The sequence below is a fragment of the Argopecten irradians genome, chromosome 7, assembly GCF_041381155.1.
Source record: "Argopecten irradians isolate NY chromosome 7, Ai_NY, whole genome shotgun sequence".
In the NCBI taxonomy this organism is placed as follows: Eukaryota; Metazoa; Mollusca; class Bivalvia; order Pectinida; family Pectinidae; genus Argopecten; species Argopecten irradians.
The window spans coordinates 8,412,047-8,435,812 of NC_091140.1; the positions used below are offsets into that span (position 1 = coordinate 8,412,047).

Consider the following 23,766-nt stretch of genomic DNA (forward strand, 5'->3'; position numbering starts at 1 on the left):
CATATATAACTGTTGCACAAACATAATTCTCGAATTCTGTCATCGCCATTTCTAATATAAGCGACTCTTCTGTGCTGTTTGGTATGGAGAATACGGCACTACAAAACTTTCATTTTTTCTATAGTCATTTTGTTCGTCCGTGTAGATAATGTTAATTTAATTGTTCTCAAACTGAGGAAATGCTATATAACACTGTGGTAACGAAGTAAATAAAGAGGAATTGTTGTTATCAACTGCATGCAAAGTTTGTACTATGTGGTGTTCACTTCCGAGTACCAGTGTTAGTGTTACAAAACTATAATTATGGGATATTATTAATTTGTTTCTTAATGATTTTTTTCAATTATATTTTCGATGATTTTACGTTTGTCAGATATTCAGTAATTGTTAATATATGTTTATTCCCTGCAATACAAGAATGTATGTATTATATATCTGCTTATGGATCAGTTATGTTGTCTTCTGCGTATGGTTGTTTTGTGTAGTTATGTTGTGTTGTGTGGTGTGTTTTGTTGTGTTGTGTGTCATTGTGTCATGTTATTGTGTTGTGTGTCATTGTTGTATTGTGTGTTGTTGTGTGCTGTGTGGCTGTGTATTGTGTTGTGTTGTGTTGTTGTTCCGTGTTTGTGTGATGTGTTGTTGCGTTATGTTGTTTGATGTTGTGTTGTTGTCGGGTGTTGTGTTGTTGTGTATTGTTGTGTTGTTAGGTGGTGTTGTATTGTTGTTGTGTCGTGTGTTTTGTGGTAACAGATTTGACAAATTCGTTTACAGATTATTAAGAAAGCGGAAATAAAACTGAGCGATAATTATTTATGTATATTTTCCTGCAATGAAAAATATGTGAATGTATAATATGTATACAGTAGTTTGTAAAGTTGTACCACAACCCCACAATGCATATGCCATCTATATCCTGAAAGTAGCCCCTGCTGAAATAGCAGCCATGTGTATGTCTTGAACCATCTCTTATAAACATTCAGGGACATAAGGAGATCATATACATCTAACATGAGGACTACATCATATTAATAAGAGATAAAACAGACAAATACTGGCACAACACTTAACAGTCACAACAACAGTTTACAACAACTATGTTTACAGAAAACAAAGACTTTATTCTCTACTGAAACTGAGCAATTACTTATAAGTAATGTAAAAATGTAAAAGTTATATAGTATTACAAAATAAGAATACTAATTTAGAATTTCCATGACCAAATGTGAATATTGATGCTATCATTCTACATGACCAAATGTGAATATTGATGCTATCATTCCTAGCGTGGATGCTAGATCCAAAAATGAGAAAGGTGTGTAACTGCACAAACTGTATGACTAGACATTAGCTTGATTTTAAGTTTAGTGAGGATAACATAAGTAGTTCTGGAGTTTTGTAGGTGGCTAGGTGTAATGAATTTAACGACAGGATGGAGCAGACACGGCATGCTACTTGCTCAATCCACACACTCACTTCACAGACAGATTCAATAAAATATCAATCAAAGTTTTAACACATATTTGTCCATTCTGGATTGTACACATTTACAAAACAACAGTAATTACACTATAGACACAACTACAACTAAACACAATGAAAGCATTTCTATGTTACAGCATGCACCCTTACTTCGTATATAACTGATTTATACTCAAGTTATTTTCACAGTGGGTGGCCGTGCTTTGCATCTAATCATCACTTTAATTAAAACAATAATATATTGACACCGAACCAATGAAGCATCTAATCATGCGTAGGACCTTTCAGTCCTGTGACCTCTTACCATCTTGCCTACAGGGACTTGAGCGATTTGAACCCATATTTGAGGCACTGTTATCTATATCATTGTTACCCACGACAACAGACTGTGCAGGTTGCCGCGACCGTTTTCCTGTGGTGATTGGACAAAGAGGAAAAGGAGAATCTCAAGTAAAAGAAATAGTGTATAAGAGATACCAGGTGCATAATTTCATATTGAAGGATTGATCATAGTAGTTTTAACACCATTCAGTGATAACAGAGGTCTGATCAAGTCATAATAGAACATCGTACATGTATATTTCTGAAGAGGTGTTGCAATACATAGACAGGCATCGTTTTAAACCAACATCTGTTTTATGCTTTTTTAAAAATTTATCCAAAATTTCTATATGGTTTAAATCTGACTTTTTTCCTTAGTTGTATCATGTATGAACATTATAAAGAATAGATAGAGGGGAAGTAACTTTATCATAACAATTAACATTTATAACTTGAGGGAGTTACTTCCCTTTGATTACAAAAATAATCTAAATCCTTGTGTGTGTCCCAAAAAGCTCAAGCAGCTTTACTGTAGTTCTTCTAATCTACAAGATGTGATGATTACCAGACAAAATTACAGATAAAACAAATTGTTACCTCTTCGTGGGGAAGACTGATTCTGGCTCAAACTCTGTCGTAAACCTGGCAGAAGTAAAAGAATACATCATCATCTTCCAAACAAAACAATTCAAATTTTTAATGTTTTAAAGAACAATTGTTTTACTAAGAACTGCGAATGATAAATATTATGAAGTTCCTTACCGTCAATCGATTGATTTGTAACACAGCGAGAAATTCTGTACCGTGTAGCGATAAACGCTAACACTCTACCGACACAACGTGGCTATTTTTAGACTCGAGTACTGTCGCCAAATCCACAGGTAAATCGCGGGGCGCTCTGGCTACATCAGCTATACCAAACACAATCGTAAATGTTACAAATACCGTAAAATCTTGTGTTACTTACACACCAGTGTACTTTGCACATGTATTTTTTCTTATGGCTTTAAATACTGAAAAAAATCTACTATCGGTATATTTTGCGCATTCAAATTTTGGGGAAAACGATGTCCGGGGAACCACAAATTCAGTGTTATAAAGGTGGTAATTTCATTGCAAAACATTCACAATAAATGCTTGACAACTTGCACAAAAAGTGTTGTATTTAGAAGAAATAACATAATATAATTGCACTGTGCTTGTTTTCTTTTATTGGCCACCGTAACTGAAACAGTGAAATATATCTTGCAGAACATGTCAAAAACATTGGCAGTCCGCCGTATTCGATCCGTACACATGTCAATGTCTGGAGATATTACACATGAATAGTTATCAGAACTATTTGAAAATATTATAATTTAGTTACTTTAATATTGCCACAATAAGTTTTAAGTGTGTTTGAGATCATTAACAAACTTTAAAGAGCATTCCGATAGCATTTACGTTGGCTTGCAATAATCACATCGTGAGTGAACTCACTATCTGTACGGCACCAGATCCAAGCTGATGGCTAATTATATATAACAGTACGGTTAAAATGCCACTAACCTTCTAGCTTGTCAGTTTTGCTGTAATAATATTACAAACCACTTATTGAAAATCCTAAATATAGGACAGTTTAGGACTCGTCTTATAAATCCCACGTGTGTTTTGACTTTTTGCACACGGCCTGCAGCCGGGACATGTTATGGCGGTTCCCTACGTAATGAGCATAGCTAGATCTATAAGGAGTTTCATATGCAGTTTTACTAGAAATATGAAGATTTGTTAAAATATCTAAAATAAAGAAATACTAGTCAAGTGAATTTTTATGCAATTTGAAGAATATTTGTTTTGTTTTTAAGTAGATACAGACGCATTGTTGATGATATATAGATCGGTTAAGCTAACTAGCCATTCAGTTTCGTTAAGCTGGATGAGAGGCCCGAGCGTAGCATCCAGTACCAGTTTACCTGTGGATTTGGCGACAGTACTGGAGTCTATAAATAACTACACTCATTCAATACATCGATACAAGTCAGCGGTAGAGCGGTAGGGGTTTATATACACGCATCGTTCGCAGTTGGGGTGGACCGGGTGTAAAGAACAATTGTTTTACTAAGAAGTATCAGGAACTTATACAATCAGATAAAAAATGGTATCTGATAGCAAAAGACACAACTAGGGCACTCCCTGGTTTATACAAAAAGTTTCAAGGAGCTTAGTTGAACAGTTTAGGAGCTATAACTCGGAATAGGGCGTAATTTTTTACTGATACAATCAGCTTTCATCATTGCAACCAAACTGTGGAGGACACTCACTTTCTTCCTGTTGCTTTGCAAGGTTTTCAATATCTGCTACATCACGATGTTTGTCGTCGTCACGGTAACTGTCGGCACTGCGAGGCGAATCCTCTTGACTACTAAAACTTCCCTGTGTCACAATAGGAGGAGGAGGTTCTCGATTCTTCTTTGGTCGTGTAAATGTTCCTGTATCAAGGCGGCTGATTTTACCTGGGATTTACAAGTTGCATTGATTAGCATTGAGAACCTAAACAATTGACAGCAAATCCAATGACATTTTATAATTATTACATATGTAATGTTAATACTTCAGGACATTTGAAGTGATCATCAACACTTTCATATGAAACTAAAAATACATTTCTTGATAAATTGTAATCTCATTAATGATGATATATCAATACATGTACATTTGTATATCTATTTTGTTCTGTTGACATGTAATTTAATTGTTGTTAATTTGAAATTAAGTTGTTGAAAAGAGAAGCTGTTGTACAAGAATCTGTCATTACTCACCGGCGTGTGTCTTTTTAATGACAGGTTTATGATTATATAGAGGAGTACTATCCGCCGACTGGCTCATCGGTGAGTAGCCTCGTGTTGGAGAGGGTGTTGTGAGGCTCTGGAAGGCCGGCGTACTACAGCTCCTCGACACTGAGAAATAAAACATTTTTTTAATTATTACAACCATAAGTAAAAGTGGTGAAAATTAACATAAGGATTGGAATTTTTTTTTTCTCCAGATACAACACTTAAATAATAATGCATTTTTTTTCTATATCAGTTACAATGAATTGTGGTAAAAGAGATGATAATGAATGATTGAAGTTGTTTTTATTAAATTAGTGTCAATAGTTGCTCAGCGGTCTTCATTACAAGCCTGATTCAATATGTTAGTGGTTTCGAGATACCAAAACAATAATGGTGAAGTATGATGACAGGCGATTAGTTCTACCCTTCAACGATTGTGACGTCATATTTTGACAAGATATTTTTTTATGTCACTATCGCCAGAAGGTTACTGAATGAACTTGGCCCAAAATGTTTTAGTAACTCAAATACTGCCATATTAATTTAGCTATCTAATGCTAGACGCTAGCCACCAGACTTAACAACAAATAAACATGTAGTGTTTGTGTGTACTGCAGGTTCTTTACTTTTTCTATTTTAAGTTCAGCAGCTGATGCAGAATTTAATTTACAACATTATAATAGAACTTGTAATACACATATTGTTAGCCTGTATATGTGTGTATATATAACTACTGAAGATGTTCATGACATAGTATTTATACTTTAGGGACGATCTAAATTGTCCCCACTTTGACTTATTTAATCAATACAAATATGAGATTATTTTTGGAAAACAAAATCAATTATAACCAGCAATGTGATCATAACTAGTGCTGGGTGTTTGACATTGTGGTTTTAACATCTTGTATAGTATAGAATAACCTTATAGATTTAAATAAAAGATAAGAATACTTTAATTTGTAATATAATGTTGTTCTAAAGTTTAGATATTCTTCTAACTTATATGAAATTTACAAGAAGATACATGACGTTGAAAACTTACTAGAACAGTACCCAAATAAATATTCTAACATCGCAATCTCTAAAACCAGTAGAAACGTATCAAAACAGTATAGACGAGAGGCAAGTGTAGAAAACAATGAACTGTCCAGCCAGATATTTCATGATTTTGTGAGACATTGAAAACATTTTAATTTAATTTGTTTAGTTCATAAAATACAATTCTTTGATTTTTTATGATTTTTTAAAAATTCAACATGAACAATAAAAACAACAACCTGGCTATACAGTATTGGTGCAATTTTTTTCACCGTAAATATTGGTGCAAATTTAATAAATCAACAAAATAAGATAAAGCTAGAGAGAATGAATGAATGAACAATTAAGTAATCAGTTTGACCATATAGAGATATATATGATTCAGACTTTTACAGACATCGTGAAATTTGCTGGTCCATTGGACATGTCCGGAAAAATTTGACTCGGACCGCCTATTTTAAAATCCAGTCCGGACCAACCGTCCGGCAATTATTGAGTACCGGAAGTCGGTAAAAATGGCATCTCTGAAGTATTATGCAGGTACCGAACCTGGCAAAAACGTAAACTGCATAAGATAATCATGAAAATAGCTGCCTGGATACTAATAGCAGGAAGTTATCTTTATTTAAAAAATTCACACTAATGTTTGGTCCGGCAAAATCTTGTTCGGTCCAGGTTACTTCAGTCCTTGCCCGTCCGAATGTCCGACAATTATTTTCAACTTTCCCGAAGTCTGCTTTTATACCTCCTCTCCCAATTCTATTAGATGTAAGACAATTCTACACACACCCTCAAATTCTGTCCTTTTTAATACATTGACAGTTAATCTACGTTATTTATGATATCCACACATTGTTTCACACACGACAGAGTGCCACCAAGAACAGTGTCCTGATATTGTGCCCTAGCTACAGCAGCCTGTGACTACATAGATCTAGCCCACTGTGACCATGGTATTTCCTGTGTGAGTAAAACTACTGACTACTGATCAAACAGCACTCGGGGGCCCACACAGTTTGTGGAGGGGGAGGTCAATATCTAGGACACACAATAAACTTACTGGCTTCCTCACTTTCTCCTGAAATTCAAATAATTATGTGTGAACAAATGAAAAGATGCAAAAAATATGTTCAGGCTCATGTGTTGAATTTGTCATGTTTCTAGACTGTGCTGTTAAGTAAGTTGTGCCCATGTCAAAAAATTGAAAAACTGTTCGTTGATCAACTAGTGCTGTAATGCAGCATTTCAACTCTGGTAAAGTCAGCTTATCATTTCTACAAAGATATATCTAAACCTTCTGTAATCAGTATATGGGAATTTTCTTCCACAAAAATGCAGCAAACATTTTAAGAGCTTTACCTTTTATGATTGGTTAGGTGTTTAATTCAGTTTTAAATTAGAACATTATCGCAATATGCTACTTAGAATTCTGAATGAGAGTTTTTAATATGCTACTTAGAATACTGAGTGGGAGTTTTATGGGAATATTCGAATTCAGTCTATATAGTTTTATCTGTCATAGTTCTATTTCTGCTCACAACTACTATATGTACACTTTAGGTATAGCCTTTATATATTGCATCAGTCTCTATACCCAGTAAACATATAGCTTTGTCGGTATTCCACGGAGGATTTCTATGTATTATGTTGGGTAAAGACAATTATCACTGTTATAGCTATATATCACCATGATAACTTGCCTGGGCTACTAGACACAATCCGTCTCTTCTATACACACACTTTGCTCCCATATATATGATTAAGCTATACAGTATTACATGATTTTGTCTCCACTTGTTGTTTCCACTTGATAATCTTACATTCATAAACAAATGTCATTGAACTAATTCTATATGTTATATATGAGTGAAACTAAAAGATAAACCAGGTGAATTGCAATATGATTCCATTTAATGTTGAAACCATGCATATCTATATGCTACCTTTATTAGAACTGTTGAGAAACTTCAGTTTACTTACTGCGAGCAGCTTCATCAAGTCTGTGGATGAGAGACTTGCGTACAGATTCCACCTCCGGACTTGGGTGGTCGAACTCCTGACGTATCCATTTATACGGACTGACGCGAGACTGTAGGGGTGTAGGGGGTTTAGGGGACGAGTACAACCTGTAACAAGAATGGAAAATTGCGTTTATCACATATAGATATATATATATTACGTATCTGACGAGTGGCTGGGCTTATAATTAGGGGACAAGTACTAGTACAACCTGAAAAAAGAATGGGAATAGTACCAGTGTTTATAACATTAGCAGACCCGTAACTGTTGGGGGCTTACTTGTATACGGGATAAACATTTATATAAATAACAAGGAGTCGCAAATTAAAGCATAGCTTTATCCCCCGCGCCCCGCAGTTTGTATAAAAAATCTAATATATCAAGGTCAAAGTAACAATTATTCAAGTATAACTTTAAATGTATGCAAGTATTGTAAAATTGATAAAAATACAGCAAGTAACAAAAAAGAAACAGGAATTTGGTATTTTTGATTGAGTTTCCATGGTAATGGAAAACAAGAGCTCCTAGAGCAATCTTAGCATCCACCAAAGAATGATTTATGTATGACAATGGAAAGAGGGGTCTTTTCACTGCTTTTCAAAATTTTTCTACATGTAACTTCTTCTGAAATTTGAGAAAGATCCTTTCAGTACTTTCTGAGATATATAACAGTAACAAACTTCAATTATCAAAATCCAAAATCTATCGGCAATCTTGTTGACTAATCCGTCCAAAAATGCAATATACACAACTAAGCTAATAGGGAACCAAATCTACTAAATAAAATTTCAGACAGATCGCTTCAGTACTTTCTGAGAAATAGCGGTAACAAACTTCAATTATCAAAATCCAAGATAGTGGCCTGTTGGCCATCTTCTTGTTAACTGTTGGTCCCAAAATGCAATATGCACAGCTAGACCCCTAGGGTTACCTACACATGAAATTTGTGACACATCCCTTCAGTACTTTCTGAGAAATAGCGCTAACAAACTTTAATTATCAAAATCCAAGATGGCTGCCTGGCAGGCAGCCATCTTGTTGACTGATTGGTCTTAAAATGCAATTTGCACAACTAGTGCCCTAGGGACACCTACATATGAAATTTGAGAAAGATCCCTTTAGCCTTTTCTGAGAAATAGCAGTGACACGAAATGTTAAGGGATGGAAGGACAGACCATGGACCAAAAGCAATTTGAATAGCCCTCCATCTGATGATGGTGGGCTAAAAATCCGATAATGGAGGGTCTGCAATGGCCAAAGGCACAACTAGGACACTTGTTTGATTTATTCAGAAAATTTCAAGGTGCTGCGTTGAACAGTTTTGGAGTTAAAGTCCGGAAACACAAGGAAAAAGTAATTTGGTAGGTCCGCAATAACATAAGCCACAAGAAGGACACTTGTCTGATGTAAACAGAAAGTTTCAGAGGAGCTACGTTGCGGTTTTTAAGTTGTAGCCCAGAAAAGAATTTCGGACGGACAGACGGACGAACGGTGCCTAATCTATAAATTGATTAATTAACGTCCTTTGTTTGTTTGTTTGATTAATTAACGTCCTATTAACAGCTAAGGTCATGTAAGGACGGCATCCCATGTATGCGGTGTGTAGCGTGTATGTTGTGTGAGGTGCATGTTTTGGGAGACTGCGGTATATTCATGTTGTGTCTTCTTGTATAGTGGAACTGTTGCCCTTTTTATAGTGCTATATCACTGAAGCATGCCGCCGAAGACACCAAGCAACACACCCCACCCGGTCACATTATACTGACAACGGGTGAACCAGTCGTCCCACTCCCTGTATGCTGAGCGCTAAGCAGGAGCAGAAACTACCACTTTTATAGACTTTGGTGTGTCAGGGGACAGAACCCAGAGCCTTTCTCACGGGGGCGAACGCTCAACTCAAAGGCTAAAACTGAGGTGGTGCCAAGGGAGGCATTAGGAAAGATAAAGTCAGTTAGGAAGAAGAGAAAAGATAATATCCTAAATTTAGTCGCCTTTTACGATCATGCAATAGGAGCAGCAGGTGGATAATTATAAACTAGTGATACTGTATAAATGCCCTAATCTCCCAATCCAGATATACGTGCATGTATATTAAGAGTTGGATACGGTTAAGAATGAAACAGTACAATACCATACAGGTATCAATGAAACAATACCAATATTTAATTGATGCTGATACTTTTTGAAGAAATACACTGGTTGTCTAAAAAAAACTACATATGAATTTTATTTACCGATGTAAGAAAATACATAAGATGTTTTCAAATATTGATGAGAGTATCGGAAGTTTTTAAAACGTGTATGTACAGTTATTTTCAAAATGATCGAGTAACGATGCTGTGTAAGTATCGAATACTGGTATCTGCTTGTTTTCCTTTTTTTTATATACTTAGCAAGGAATTTATTCTAAAATTATCTGAAAATGATTCTTGTCAAGATTGACTGGTCTAGGTCTAATCTTTTAATATTCATCATTCAACAAGTCTTACAAATAGTATATGTGCCAGCTGAGTGTATGTAGTAGATATCTGCACATGTAAAGTATATATAAGTGCATACAATATCAGGTCATCAAATGAATCTATATAGTATATGGATATAACAACATTCCACACATCTCGCCTACATCATCCATTATACAACATGTATATATATATAATTATAGAGTACACCTGTTTACACCTAACACCTGGCAATGGTACATGTATAGGACATGCATATGCTTGTTAATTATATATAACTACACAGGATCACAATCACATGAGCTAGCTAGGTTATATCCTTTCTGCATAATCAAAAAAGGTGATAATATGCATGGTAAACATATATAAATCAGTGATGAATACTTATGCATAATAAATGATATCAATCTAGACATAAATGTGTTATCAGTAAATCATACATTTATCTTTAACCTCTGTCATCAGTGTGCTGAGTTCTACCTTCATATGTCTCCAATAATGATTACTGGGGTATATTTATGTGACAAGATAGATATGTCAATTTAAGTAAAAGAAATAATTCATGTAGTTGCTTACTCATATGTACTGTTGACTGTACATTGCGTTTGCACTAAAATTGTACAAGTTTGGTTGTTATTATGTAACAACAGAGAGTATAATTTGTACATTAACTCCATGTGAGGTATTTTTAGTTTATGTTCTATCAATTCTAATTAAAAATCTACTTTAATCTCCTCGTACATATATTTTTTAGTCAATTTTGTCAAGATATTTTTCTGACACCCATTGTGGTTCTTTGTCTACTAATTAATGAATCAATAAAAGTTCTGATGTTCACAGTATTAGGAAAAGCTACATGTACTGACAGTGGTCCTATATGATATATGCGATTATAGTCAGGTATATAGAGATAGTGAGATAATTAAACAATATGTATACTACAGCATCACACACAATGGTGTCAAAAGAAAATGGGGAACCAGGTCAACTGTAAAAACAACAACTTTGCCGGAAGACATAAGGAAAAGATGTCACGCAATGTTTTAGAAACTGCTTGATTTTCATATACGTATGGCTGTAAAATTGATAGCTCTATATAGGATACCTATAGATATTTCATATGTCAGAAGAATAGTGTTGTTCATTATATTGGCACAAATGATAAGAATACCTATCCAATTAGTGTATCTTAATGGTAATTAAATTATTGCAGGCCTTATTTACATACCAGTGTACATCATATAAAATTTCTCCTATGAATAATAGCTAAAATATGTGGGGCCATATGTGGTGGCTAAGTGGTTACGATTAGCCAGCATATAACCTTGCTTTAAAAATTGATCAAGCCCTCTAACTCTATGTTTCAGAGTAAAACCTGGTCTTTGAGCACCACACAGATCTATAGACTTTGTGATGGATATATTTAGGTGTATTTATCAGAATGTCAGCATGCAAAGTTTGAAGTTGGTACAGTTACAGGAGATCAATGATATTACTTCTTTTAAATCAAACAAGAGGCCAAAGGGCCTTAATGGTCATCTGACTACCTTGGCAATAATTGTATAAGAAATTAATTAGATAAAGTGTCATGGTAGCCATCTTCGATTTGGGATCATCCAGAGATGTAACAACATTTTGTCGGGGCCATTGCAGGATTATTTCATGCAAGTTTCAGCCAAATTGCACTGGTAGAACTGAAGAAGAAGTTCAAAATGTGTTTTAAAGATGGCTGCTGTGGTGGCCATCCTAGATTTCTAATCACCCGAAAAATAACAACACTTTTTCAGGACCATGTCAGGATCATTTCATGCAAGTTTCGGCCAAATCGCACCGGTAAAACTTGAGAAGAAGTCCAAAATGTGTTTTCAAGATGGCGGCTGTGGCTGCCTTCTTGGATTTTGGATAAGCCCAAAAAATTACAACACTTTGTCAGGACCATGTCAGGATCATCTCATGCAAGTTCCAGACAAATCACACCAGTAGAACTTGAGAAGAAGTCCAAAGAGTGTTTTCAAGATTGCAGCTGTGGCTGTGGTGATCTACCCGAAAAATAACAACACTTTGTTGACAGGATAGTTTCATGTAAGTTTCAGTGAAATCACACTGGTAGAACTGGAGAAGAAGTTCAAAATGTAAAAAGTTTACACGCGGCACACGATGTACAGCGCAGGGCGCACGACGACAGACGAAACATGATGACTGTAGGTCATCCTGACCCTTCGGCTCAGATGACCTAATAAAAATACAATGATTGCAGACACCTACATGTAGACTCAAACTATAGCATTTTGCTTGTATTGACTCCTTCTTTGAAAATGAGCACTTTATATATATGTATTAATAAATAACGTATATAAAAAGTGAATCTCCAAGTTGCCAATATGCACCTGGTAAATAGGTAATGCCAGTTAACTTACAGTATGCACTTCTCCGTGGATAATCTTAAATGATATACATTGTACCTGGTATGCTTTTTATGATTATATGATATCACTATATAACAGTATGCATGTACCAGTTATACATATTTTCCTTTCAAAGTGTTAGCTCTGCTGGTGACTATATAAATATATATATCACATTGGCTGCCATGTTCACGTATAGAAGGCTACAATACATGATTGCACAAGATAATGTTGAAGAGGAAATTAACACATATATACTAACTCATTACTACACAGAAGCTAATAAACAAATTACATGTTATATACAACATGCATGGTAGTAAATACTGAAGATTGTGTTAGGTAAGTTTGAAAACTTTATATATGCCGAAGTTTTCGTCTGTTGTGCATAATCTACAAAAGAGATGTAGATAGAAAGAGCTACTGTAGTTTCTAAAATATGTAGCTTTTTTCCCCAACAAAGTAGTTTAAGGGTTTTCTCTCGAAACACTGGCGCTGTTTAAGTGTAACTAAAGCAATGATCCAAACAGATGTGGTCAGACCCAATTTGTGGGTAATTACTAGAAACACAGCACCTGTTAATCACTGCTACATATACACCCTATAGACCTCCACACAAGCACTGCCATGCGCACCTAGCTAGGCCTACAGACAGACAGTTACACATAGCCTACATCAGTACTGACATATCACCGTTCAGGGCTTTTTTTCAGCATGATTTGGGGCCGAAAATTGGCCCCATTCCCCATAGCAAAACCTCTAAATTTTTCCTAATTCAACCCTAAAATTTCCCAAAATCAAAGTTTCTTGAAAACTATCCAAAAATATTGCATGAACTTAGTTGGTTAAGGCTTTAAATATTTGTGAATTGGCTTCAAAAAAGTATATAAACTACACTGGAAATAAAAAAACATAATCTTTATGCTTTAATTATTTCATATTTCATAATTTTCCCAAATCTTGGTTTTGGCGCTCAATTTTGCCAAATTCAAAGCCACGTCACTGGCCCCATTCCCAAAGCAGTGAGAAAAAGCCCTGCTGATCAGAAAGACTTAATGGTTTAACGTTAGGCATTAGACCTGTCTAATGCAACCAAACAACAAACATAAACCATTCACAATCTCACATGAAGTTTTAGGTAACTTATCACCAGATATATAAATTTGTTGTAATTTCAATCTTCATTAAAACACTAAAGTTTATCATTATATTTTATATACGTCACTAATAATCAACCCAAAAAGAAATATAAGTTACATCAAGTCAAATGGGTAAATAAAATTTAACTCAGTCCATGAGTCAAATCTATAAATTGAAATTTCAAATACATGTATTATATTTCTTTACTGACCCAATTACTGTTTAGCTTGCTGATAAAGCATAATAAAATTCAACTTTAAATCACTATACTTTATGAATTGTATAATATGTTGAACTTATTGTATTTCACCATTTTATCTACTTTGGTATCTAGCAAATTATAAGAGAGTTGTAAAGATAAGAACAACATCATCTTCAAATTATATAAAGATCACACAATCTTTCACATCACCAATACATTTTTTTGAAGCTGAATAAATATGTGAAAAGGGTCTATGACTTTATCATAGTGATACATATCTTCCAGATATTTGTGATAATCAAAAGCATATATATGCTATAGATTTACATCAGTGAGATTTACACACAGGGTAACAGATTTTGCAGATAAATCCTACTACATGCACCTCTCTATTATAGACTGTGATGTTGGTTTTCAAGTAATTAGCCATGATAGTGCAAGTTTTCATTACTAAAGTGTTCTCAAAGAAAGCCTGATAATACCTCACAGGTAATCTGATAGCTTATAATGGTGGTTCAATGGTACCTCATGTTTTGTTAATCAGATATGTACTGTACATGATTGATACAAACATAATATCTGATTCTAGAGTTGTGTGTGGCTTCATTCATATAAACATTAGGATTCTCTGTGTGTACTACATGTGTAACTAACTATAACAGGAGAGGAGGAAATGTAGCGGCCAGACCAAGATTCGAATCCAGGTCCCTCTGAACACTAGCCGAGTGCTCCATCGACTGAGCCACCCAGTCACAGATGATTGACCAAGTCCAATCCCACTACATAACAATATGACATATTGCATTAATATTGTTACATAGCTAATTAGAATGTTATTCTGTAGAGCACTGATAATTATATAATATTACAGTTCTTAAAGAGAATTGCGTGGTAAAAGACTTTTAACATTAACATGAAAAAAAAAAGACTCATGTACCAGTGATTTACTGGACTCGCCTGGACGAGTCCTGGACTCATGATTTTCCTAAGGGACTCACCAAAATTTCGAGAACCCTCTATATTTCTTTAATCTTTTTATTGGGACTCATCAAAATTTGAAAACTAGTGTTCTGGACTCGCCTTAAAAAATCCTACATAAATTGCTGATGTACATATAAAAACATATTCTTGTTTTGTAAGGTTAAGTTAGACAAATTTCAATGTTCTATGAAAATTTTGTTTAGAACTATAAATTGAAGCGAATTAAGATTAATTATTGAAATAAAATTAGCATCTTTGTTTGGATGTATGCTATTTCTATTAAACAGGTTATATTACACACTAGAAGTTAAAGATGCATTAATATAATAACATAATTGGTGGCTAGTATATACATGTATCCATAAATTAAATCTAAGGTAAAAAAAAACAACACAGATTAAGCTGCTGGATACTGATATTTCAATGTGTAAAAAATGGTTACTAAATACATAAACATATCATCATAGATAATTAATCATATATATCTACTTTGAGTAGATAACATCTTTATTTATATACAATGTATTAGTGTAAATTAATACACAGGTCCAGTCAGGAACCAACAAACATTTTTATCAGTAATTATTGTACACACAACAGTATCATACCTACACATCTCTAGCTCTGAAAACTCTCCTTCACCATCATTATAGTTTCTGTTCATATTTTGATTTGAATGTACCATTGTATTTGACCAAATTATATTTTAATTAGCACCCAGGGTGGTTAAAAAAAAATTGAAAAATTAAGGGGGCGCCTTAGAACCACCTTTGCACTATGATTAGTCTTAATTAAGCTTTCATGAAGTTATATTGCACAATAATTAAGCCATTAATCAGTTTGCAAAAGAAATCAGATACAAAACCGTTGGTTTTCATATTTTCAGCCTGCATTTATTTCCATGTCACTGAAAATGAGGGCTCAAATAGGGCGCTTATTGGGTTGAATATGGGATATGCAATCAGAGAAAATCAATGTTTCACCAAGAATATGATCCTGAACAATGGTGATTTAGGAACTATCAAGGACATAGTCATTCAGATCCCCCGCCAATGGAGATATCAAAGCTGAAGTAAGTTTGATTGTGGAGACTTATGTGTTGAAAAAAACCCAGGAAAAAGGAAGTTGAGCTAAAGAAAGATGGAGTATAATTCAAGTAGAACGTTTATATTAGACTATATACACAAAGATGGGTGGAGTTTTGCAAAGTAACATTTACCATTTACCATGATATTTTCAGCAATGTTTCCATGGTAACGGAAAAAGTGCAAAAAATGAAAACCTAAAAATCGCAAAAGGTACTACTAGACCATAAAAAGAATGTGTCTATGAAGTTTCGTGGAAATATCTCCGCTGGTTTTAGAGTTATGCTCCGGAAATGAACCTGCTACAAAAATATGATATTTTCAGCAATGTTTCTATGGTTACAGAAAAAAGCACAAAAAGTGAAAACCTAAAAATAGCAAAAGGCACTATACTACTAGACCATAAGAACAATGTGTCTATGAAGTTTCATGGAAATATCTCTGCTGGTTTTAGAGTTGTGCTCCGGAAACGATTCTTACACAAAAATCTGCCATTTTCAGCAATGTTTCCATGGTTACAGAAAAAAGTACAAATAGTGAAAACCTTAAAATAGCAAAAAGCACTACTAGACCATAAGACCAATGTGTCTATGAAGTTTCGTGGAAATATCTCTTCTGGTTTTAGAGTTATGCTCCGGAAACAATTCGTACGGACGGACTTAAGGACGGACGGAACCCATGCATTTGTATATCCCCCGCCAACTTTGTTGGGCGGGGGATAATTAAGGGCCCTTGAGTTTAAAAAGGCTTTAAATTGGCCTATATATTTTCTTCTTTTATGTTAAAACTGTATGGAAAGCATGCATATAAACCCCTGTTTTTAGCATTTGGAGTAAAGATATATTAACAGACAGTCAGAGTATACATGAGGTTATGTCTTATATTAGGTACAAAGACTTGGAGATAGGTGGAATAAATAGTGGAATTGGACAGGCCAATCATTGATGACAGGATATCTTAATAAGTATACAGCATCCGGCTTGAGTTCGAAAGTCACAGGTTCGAATCCTGGTTGGGCCACTACATTTTCTCTTCTTTCACTGGAGCTTTCAATCAGAGAATTTGATTGATGAGAATCTATCAGTTAGATGCAGGTACCTAAAATTAATCTATAGTAAGTTAAGTATTATTTACAGTTACTCTTGTTTGAATTTTGGATGATAGGAGTAAAAAAGAAGAAATGTAAATTATGATTTTATAAATCGACACATTTTCAAATGAGTGTGTCACCTTAATACATAGCTACTCTTGTAGCTGAAAAGTATCACCTTCAGTCAGATGGTGATATTTTTTCCCCTTCAACAGTATACAAGTATATACATAGCTACTAAACACAACACATATCTCTGAAATAAGTAATGGTACAACTACATGATATAGATACATCTAAGCTTAGTCTAACCTGGAAATGCGTAGAAAGAATGTAATTAAATTTTGACATCTGCATACATATGTAGCGGGATTGGAATGGGTCAATTGGAATTGGTAAAGCACTCAGCTAGTGTTCGAAGGGTCCCAGGTTCAAATCCCGCTATGACGACTACATTTTCTCTAGGGATGTCATGGTTCATGTTTTTTCAGCTCGGTTCGGTTTCAACTTTTTTTGATCGGTTTTCGGTTTTTTCGGTTCGGTTCAGGCAAATCTCAATTACACTTTTTAAGTCTATTTTCTATCAAAAGCAAGTTCTGCTTTAGATTTAAAGATGGTATATCACTTAAACAAATGGTTTTTTTTTTTTCTTTATCAAGATTTCACTTCTAATTAAAAACATATAATTTATTGCGCCCTGAAAAATAATCCACAGCACTATATCCTATATACATTGAAGTTCTAAAAGTGCATGCAGCAAAGAAATTCATTAATTATTCTATATCATTTTGTGTCTTAATTAGACATATAACACGATTAAATACCAATTTTTGTTCAAATATTGAGTATCATTTATGATCTCTCAGCAGTGGAACATCTTTAAAAAACATAATTGAACATTTTCTTATCTTTTTAACTCTTTCAGTACTATTGACACATTAATCAGTCACAGAGAGATATATGTCCTCGTATCCTTTATGATACATTATTTCGTCACTAAAACTTTTCTCGTATCCTTCATGACGCATTATTATGTGATGATTGACATGTGAAAATCGTAAGTTTTACCGCAAATCAATACATCGGTATTATCCCAGAAAAAGTGTTTTTAAAAAGTATTATGCATTTGAATTATAATAGAGATAAACATTATTACGTACCAGGTGCATGTTCAATCGTAAAATGGTTTAATTCACGGAATATTGGCCGACGGAAACGCGATTGTTTACAATCGGCAACACAATGGCGGCTTGATTTAGCTGCCGATATTCTGCGGGATTAATGTTATCGGAAAAATACATAATAAAAATTATCAATTATAAAATATCAAACATTTAGTGAAATATATCATTTAGATATTATGTATGTGAAAAATCATGTCCGCAGACAGCAAAAAACGATCTTCTGAATGACTGAACTTGCACACGTGTTACACATATATGTCGGTCAACAGGTGTATTTCTCGGGATTCTGACAAACAACTTCGCAGTATTTTCAATGAAATAATCTGCAATACAGTTTATAAACGTAAATTACAGGTATTATAGGACAGTTATTTTTTTAATGAACCGAACCGAAACTTAGAATTATCGTACCGAACCGAACCGTACGGTTGAATTTTTCGGTTAACCGTATTTTCGGTTAACCGTGACACTCCTAATTTTCTCCTCTCCTGTTACAAAATTGGTGTCCAACTAATTAACCCACGGTGGTGGTGTTTGGAAGGGTCTCTTATGTCTTCAAGGGCGAAGACTTCGAGAAAGGAGGGAGGAATGTAGTGGGATTGGACTGGATCAATCATCGGTGACTAGGTAGCTCAGTCGGTAGAGCACTCGGCTAGTGTTTGGAGTGTCCTGGGTTTGAATCCTGGTCTGGCTGTTACATTTTCTCCTCACCTGTTACACATAGCTCCGCCAATCTGAAAACTAGATTTCTTTGTAGATAGATAGGATACAAACGAACTATGCCTTCATATATACCTTATATACCAGAAATACATAGATATATAATATATGCTTCTGTCCCGATCTGCTTAGATGCTTTTTTTCACAAATAGTAATAGGCCTACATCTAGTACAATACAACAATATATCAATTATAAAACGATCTAGCATACATGAGCATGTACCTTTGATTTGGTGACTCAAAGCGACTATGCCAAATGTGACCAATACACAACACAAAAGTCGAGACAATCCTGGGTCGTCATTTAAAAACTTACCAGCTGTCTTCGTCATCCTTTAAAGAAAGTTTCTCTAGATCTATCACTTCATCTTCAAAAGTGTCACTAGAGTCAGATTTTTTCCTTGATTTGTCGACATTATATTTATCAGACAAACTATTATTGTTATGGTTTGGCAGCAACTTCACTTGTTCTATTTCCCCATTTTGATACGACTCCAATTGAAGTTTCTGTCGGCCTCTTAACACTTCGTTCTGCTTTTCGAGCTTCTTTACAAGGTCCTGTAACTTTTGAACTTCTGCTTGAGGGTCGATAATGGCATCAGTTGAATCCATCGCGCTGTAAATACCATACACAACGCCGAAATACACACAACATGAGTAAGACTTCAGTGTTTAGTCGCCATATTGATATTGTTGTTGAGCATGCGTAACTCAATTAGACTGTACAAAGCTTCCGGTAGCAGGTGCTCGCAGAGGTTACTAAGGTCGATTTCGTACAAAGGGAGACAACGCTTACATGTTTTAGAATGTTAACAGAGACATCTTATTATTATGTTAATATACTCATTTATAAAAATCACATTTATCTCATAATGGACAAAGATTCACACATAAAAATGGACATACCGAACAAATTTATTAAACCCGTTTCTTGGGAATATATTTATACGAGATTGATAAATTAGTAGACTCGCAAAAATATTAGCTTACCATTATATATTAAAATACTGCATTTATCACCATCTTCTGAACAATTATAAAATAGATTTTAATTTCCATATCACGGATCGTCTTATGTTTCCCGCCGTCGTCCAGAAAACTGCACGGACTTCACTGCGCGAGATAAAAAACAGCAAAACGAATGTAACAGTAATTACTCAGAGAATATTGCATTTGTTTGGTGTTGTAACTTCATCCTAGGTCATCAATATAATTTTTTTTATGTTATTATTGTTTATAAGAAACCTTTTCATTTTATTAAGGAAAGATCTATGAGACTTTAATGTATTTTTTTTCTTCACAATTTTTTATTTTTGTTAATTTCAGATGTTACATCTGATTAATTTCAGTTGTTATGTATATTTTTTCCCATAACATTAGAAACACATATAAGGGGAATTGGATCCTTTTTAACGTCTTTATTGAGGGCACAGTCAATTTGGCAATTTAAACTGTGTATTTTTTTTGGCTTTTCAGCTTCAAAAATCATTTATTCAAAACTGGAAGGGCATTTTTTTATTTCTATATATACGAATTAAGTAGAGTTTTCAATATTTTATTAATCACAAAAAATGCACAGGTTTGAATTTTACAAATACAAATTTTAATATTTACAAATGAGTTCAATACGGTCAGACTATGAAGCTAAATTGCCTACAATTTCATTTAATATTCTAAAAGTGTTATTAGTAATTGTAAATTGATTTCTACAGGTATGTTTCCATCTAAACATACATAAGTCATCAAAAACAAGAATTTCAAAGTGCATGAATTCTTTGTTGTAACTAATATCTATAAGAGATACATATGTTTGTCTATTTTCACAGCTTAAAGGCCCACTACCTTTCCGGAGCAAAACATAAAGGTTTCATTAATAACATCAGAAAATATATTCTGATGGCCTAAGATGAGGTTACAACACCAAACATATGCAAGATTCCCTGCGTAATATATGATAACAGTGGAGTCATTTCGCCGTTTTGCCGTCTGGCGCAGAGAAAGTCAATTACAGCGCGGTATTTAGGACGACGGCGGGAAACATAAAACGACCCGCCTTATGAAAATTAACATTTTATTTATTTCAATCAAATTGTTCAGAAGGTGATGATACGTGTAGTATTAACGGTAAGTAAATAACTTTTGCGACTCTACAAAATTATCGGTCTCGTTTTTCATTCCCATTTTAAAAATTAAAAGCCGTTTCGGAAAGGTAGTGGCCCTTTAATTCTATTTCATCACATGTTTTCAATAGATTACTGAAGAAAAAAGGCATGTCAAAGTTTTTGCCCAGTTTTAGCACATATAACTTTAATTCAGACAACACATTATTTTTTCTTCCAAATATTGTGCCCATACTATCTTAAGTTAACTTTTATTACATGTCGTCCAAGAGTTACAAGACAATAGCTTCTTATGAATACTCTTCTTGTTGCAAAGGTCCTTCTCCAAACAACAATTTAAACATTTACGTCTTTTACTTTAACAAACTTAACTGTTCCTCCTATTTGTCCAGTCTATGTATTACATAGTGATATAGGGTCACACTTGAAATCAGTCACAAATGAAAATGCCACACCGGTATCTGTCGAAACCAGTTTAATCATCCTAGTCCTGCAATAAAATGCATATTTTACTGTGTGAATCCACTACCAAAGTGTAAATATATAATTCAAGCTTTTATTTTACAATGATGCAAACTTTCTTAATCTGGGAGAAATAAAGAAAGATGACGACGATGGTAATGATGATGACGACGATGGTAATGATGATGACGACGATGGTAATGATGATGACGACGATGGTAATGATGATGACGACGATGGTACTTATGATAACGACGATGGTACTTATGATAACGACGATGGTAATGATGATGACGACGATGGTACTTATGATAACGACGATGGTAATGATGATGACGACGATGGTACTTATGATGACGACGATGGTAATGATGATGACGACGATGGTAATGATGATGACGACGATGGTACTTATGATAACGACGATGGTAATGATGATGACGACGATGGTACTTATGATAACGACGATGGTAATGATGATGACGACGATGGTACTTATGATAAAGACGATGGTAATGATGATGACGACGATGGTAATGATGATGACGACGATGGTAATGATGATGACGACGATGGTAATGATGATGACGACGATGGTACTTATGATAACGACGATGGTAATGATGATGACGACGATGGTAATGATGATGACGACGATGGTACTTATGATGACGACGATGGTAATGATGATGACGACGATGGTACTTATGATAACGACGATGGTAATGATGATGACGACGATGGTACTTATGATAACGGCGATGGTAATGATGATGACGACGATGGTAATGATGATGACGATGGTAATGATGATGACGACGATGGTAATGATGATGACGACGATGGTAATGATGATGACGACGATGGTAATTATGATGACGGCGATGGTAATGATGATGATGACGACGATGGTACTTATGATAACGACGATGGTAATGATGATGACGACGATGGTACTTATGATAACGACGATGGTAATGATGATGACGACAACACTGTCGCTTGAGATTAAAGGGAGGTAAGTCGAACTTGCTTGTTAGTTTGTATGACTAGATGGATTCTGATATTGTGTTCCTTATATTATTATCACGTAACAATATGAATTAAAATTATAATGGTTATATTACTTTAAAGGCAAACAGCTTTTCCTTAGAGTTATGTATAAACAACAAAAAACCCAAATGTTTTATTAGCTATTAATAGTTCAGAAAAAATAAAGAGAAATGTTATCCAACAATGTATGAGTAAGCTGGTGTTCCATTTTATTGCGTAAATATTGATTTTCTTGTGAGGAGGTGCAAAGTCCATACCCAATTTGTATTAAACTGTGACCCCTGATATCACCTAGGACCAAGGATAGACACTGTTAAAGCCCATGCCACTGTTTACCCTGCTACCGATCTACCTGTTTAGGACCCCGAGGTATGTACCCATTTTCGGTATGTGATATTGGCCAGTTCAGGTAAGTTACCTTGTTACCGTGTTATGAGGACGACTGAAGGTTTCGTTATGTTAGTTCAATATGTATGTCCCCTTTGATTGTTCATAATTGCGTTCCATGCCATCTTTATTTTCTTGCCATACTAATAATTACACCATCCATTCATGACCTTAACCAAGTTCATGTTATTTTATTACGTTAATCAGAAACAACTTGGATAAATGGCTGGTCCCACTGATACTAACACTGTTAATCATATAATCAGAAAGAAACTTTCAGAACATCATGAGGCCGACATTTAACGGTAAACTAGATTGTCAATACTTAATGATGAGTTCGCTCAGTGTTTTCATTCACATATAACACACCATGTGTGTGCGGGTATTTTTATTGGATCATTTCCATTTTCAAACCAACAACGAATAAGAATAAACACATGTTATTTGTTATTTACGTATACTACATGTGATTGTTTAGTATTACCACAAACCACATAATGAACGTAAATTGAGTATAAACACGCGGGTACCCGGCTTAACCATATATAAGTACAGGCCGGTGTAGTAAAGATGGTATTGAGGTCGGTAGTTATTGTTTAGTTAAGTTTGATAGGAGTTTGACCGATATTTCACATGTCGCCTTCTCTATAGCATGTTGAGATTGTGAGGGTTGCATATCTCGGCCACTACACGACCCAGGTAAAAAGAAACCATTGCACAGCTCTAGATCTTGGCTAAACTGTGGATGTAATATACATTTAAACACGACTAGAAAAGAATGACATATACATGCTAACATGTA

At 34.6% G+C, this 23,766-nt stretch overlaps 2 protein-coding genes across 3 annotated transcripts; one reads left to right on the forward strand and one right to left on the reverse strand.

Annotated features, from left to right (window-relative positions):
- Positions 1–746: 746 nt before the first annotated feature.
- LOC138327467 (SLAIN motif-containing protein 2-like) lies at positions 747–19,635 on the reverse strand. Of its 2 annotated transcripts, XM_069273578.1 has the most exons (7): positions 19,259–19,635; positions 7,634–7,779; positions 6,714–6,731; positions 4,599–4,736; positions 4,101–4,292; positions 2,398–2,442; positions 747–1,891 (listed from the first exon to the last, which is right to left on the reverse strand). In XM_069273578.1, exons 1-7 carry the CDS (start codon positions 19,552–19,554, stop codon positions 1,764–1,766), a joined length of 963 nt encoding a protein of 320 aa, XP_069129679.1. In that variant the 5' UTR covers positions 19,555–19,635; the 3' UTR covers positions 747–1,763. The 2 variants fall into 2 exon arrangements, with proteins under 2 accessions (XP_069129679.1, XP_069129680.1); XM_069273579.1 differs by lacking the exon at positions 6,714–6,731 and having other exon boundaries at positions 748–1,891.
- Positions 19,596–22,530, forward strand: LOC138326862 (protein PFC0760c-like). Its single transcript, XM_069272850.1, has 2 exons — positions 19,596–19,599; positions 21,656–22,530. Exons 1-2 carry the CDS (start codon positions 19,596–19,598, stop codon positions 22,528–22,530), a joined length of 879 nt encoding a protein of 292 aa, XP_069128951.1.
- Positions 22,531–23,766: the final 1,236 nt, after the last annotated feature.